At 36.8% G+C, this 2,046-nt stretch overlaps 1 protein-coding gene across 5 annotated transcripts in view; it reads right to left on the reverse strand.

Annotated features, from left to right (window-relative positions):
- Positions 1 to 353: 353 nt before the first annotated feature.
- Positions 354 to 2,046, reverse strand: part of LOC108748417 (tetraspanin-1) — a 46,753-nt gene continuing 45,060 nt past the window's right edge. For all 5 annotated transcript variants that reach the window (XM_018486582.1, XM_018486626.1, XM_018486609.1 and 2 more), the window contains one exon: positions 354 to 1,179. Coding sequence is in view for 1 of the 5 variants with exons in the window: in XM_018486626.1 (XP_018342128.1) it covers positions 1,154 to 1,179 (26 nt within the window). In the remaining 4 variants the exon portion in view is untranslated. The remainder of the gene's footprint in view (positions 1,180 to 2,046) is intronic.

Consider the following 2,046-nt stretch of genomic DNA (forward strand, 5'->3'; position numbering starts at 1 on the left):
TTAAGAATAAGTATGAAATTTTTATTAGAGAATGTACGTGAAAAGAAAAGCCTTCCTCATCTTTCTCGTCAAGAAATTCTCCGAATGAGAAATCTTGTTGGAAATAAATGTACCCTTTTTCGAGCAATCAGCTCGTTAGTGTTATGTTTGACATATATTCTTTTGAATGTTACCGAAACAATGACCTTTGTGCAGAAATTATTTAGTAAGTATACGCATAATAAGAAGCGCTTCCACAAAAAATTTTGCAATGAAACAGCAAAAAAGATATGCCAAAAATACAAATTGGATTCTTGTCGCAAGAGTATCTTGTTAAATATATTCTATTCGTTAAGAGATGAAACATCGCGTGAGTATTCAAAGTTGTGAGTACAAGCATCTAAAACTTTCATTACAAAAATATTGTAATATCATGCATCGCGTATGTACATCTACTGTCACATTCATTAACGTTCATCTGCGTTAACTTGTGGATGACCAAGAGCCGGAAGATGAAAAGAAAAGAGGAAAGGATTCATACACCCTTACAAAAGTCTAATTTAATACTGAAAGATAACGGTTAATTACTTATCTTAAATATTGAAAGCACTGTTACTTGATGTTCAAAAAGTAATTAATCCATCTTTCAATATTAAATCTCTGTAAGAGTAGACCGTCTTTCAATCATTTTAAACGCTTGTACCTCCATAATATATTACAAACACTTAGCGAAACTATGAAACGTTAGCAATTTACAGTTGACGTTTTGGGATACTTCGTATCATTTTATATATATATATATATATCAATTTTACATATATATATTATATACACATCAAAATATATATGTAGGATTGATGAGTCCGGACTTGAGTTCCTCTTCGAAAAAGAAACATGTAACATCTAGCCATATTATTTTTTACGTCATATTTTCACTGCCAATGTATGTCTTTCTTTTCTTTTTCTCTTATATATATATATATATTTTTTTTTTCGTTTTTTTCGAAACGTTTTGTCAACTCAAGCGTTAAAGAATTGGTTTCTGTCGGCCGACTTCTCAGCTAGCCTAGGCTTGGGCTAGCAGCTAGAGTTTCAAGCAAGCAAGGCACAGGAGCACTAAGGGCTCAACGTGCTAGGAGGCACTACTCAACAGTTCCATGCTCTTAATGCCTCGTCAACAGCAGCACCAACAAGTTAACACTGGAAACGAAAATGTCTAGAATGTGCGGCATGAACAATTAGTAGCGATTTAAATAGCGTAATCGTAAAAACTACCGTCCGCATTAAGATATACCGTCGATTCGTGTGTACGTACGCGCACGCTAGCACGGAGAAAGAACGATGAACAAAAACATTTCATCGAGTGGATAATTGCACACACAATACCGCATGCGGCCCACGATTGCAAATAACAGCGTAGATCCTCCAAACAAGAGATTCGCATCATACCCATGCAGCATGGAAGGCTCGCGGAAACATCACGGAAAAATTGCAATATTGCTAATGCACACACACACACACACACACACACACACACACACACACACACACACACACACACACACACACACACACACACGCACGCACGCACGCAATATTGCTGCAATGTTAACGCAAGAATGCAGCAACGTTGTTGCAAGAATGCAGTAAAGGATGCTTTCCGTTTAGTGACACAAACATCATTCCATCTTTCTTAACATTCAGAGAGTAACAAAGACAGAATAACACTTGTATTACCAAATGGATAACACCCAAAGTTGCTTCGACATTTGCACAGGAATGCAGCAACGTTGCTGTAGGAATGCAGCATGTAGCAATGTTAGAACATCTATGTATTTTTACCCTGCAAAATTGTAAGATTGCTGATGTGTAAATATTGTAAATCAAAAGCTTCCACGCCATACGGGACGGATCGTCGTTACATTTAGAAAAGTTCAGGTACGGAAGAAAACGCGTAAGATCATTTGTGCATCATTTTTTGGCATTTCGTAATCGACACGCTATACACGCGTGCGATGATATTGTCGAAAATGCAATATAATTCCTCGTTTATTCTCGAGCTCCTCG

The sequence above is a fragment of the Trachymyrmex septentrionalis genome, unplaced genomic scaffold (assembly GCF_001594115.1).
Source record: "Trachymyrmex septentrionalis isolate Tsep2-gDNA-1 unplaced genomic scaffold, Tsep1.0 scaffold109, whole genome shotgun sequence".
Lineage (NCBI taxonomy): Eukaryota > Metazoa > Arthropoda > Insecta > Hymenoptera > Formicidae > Trachymyrmex > Trachymyrmex septentrionalis.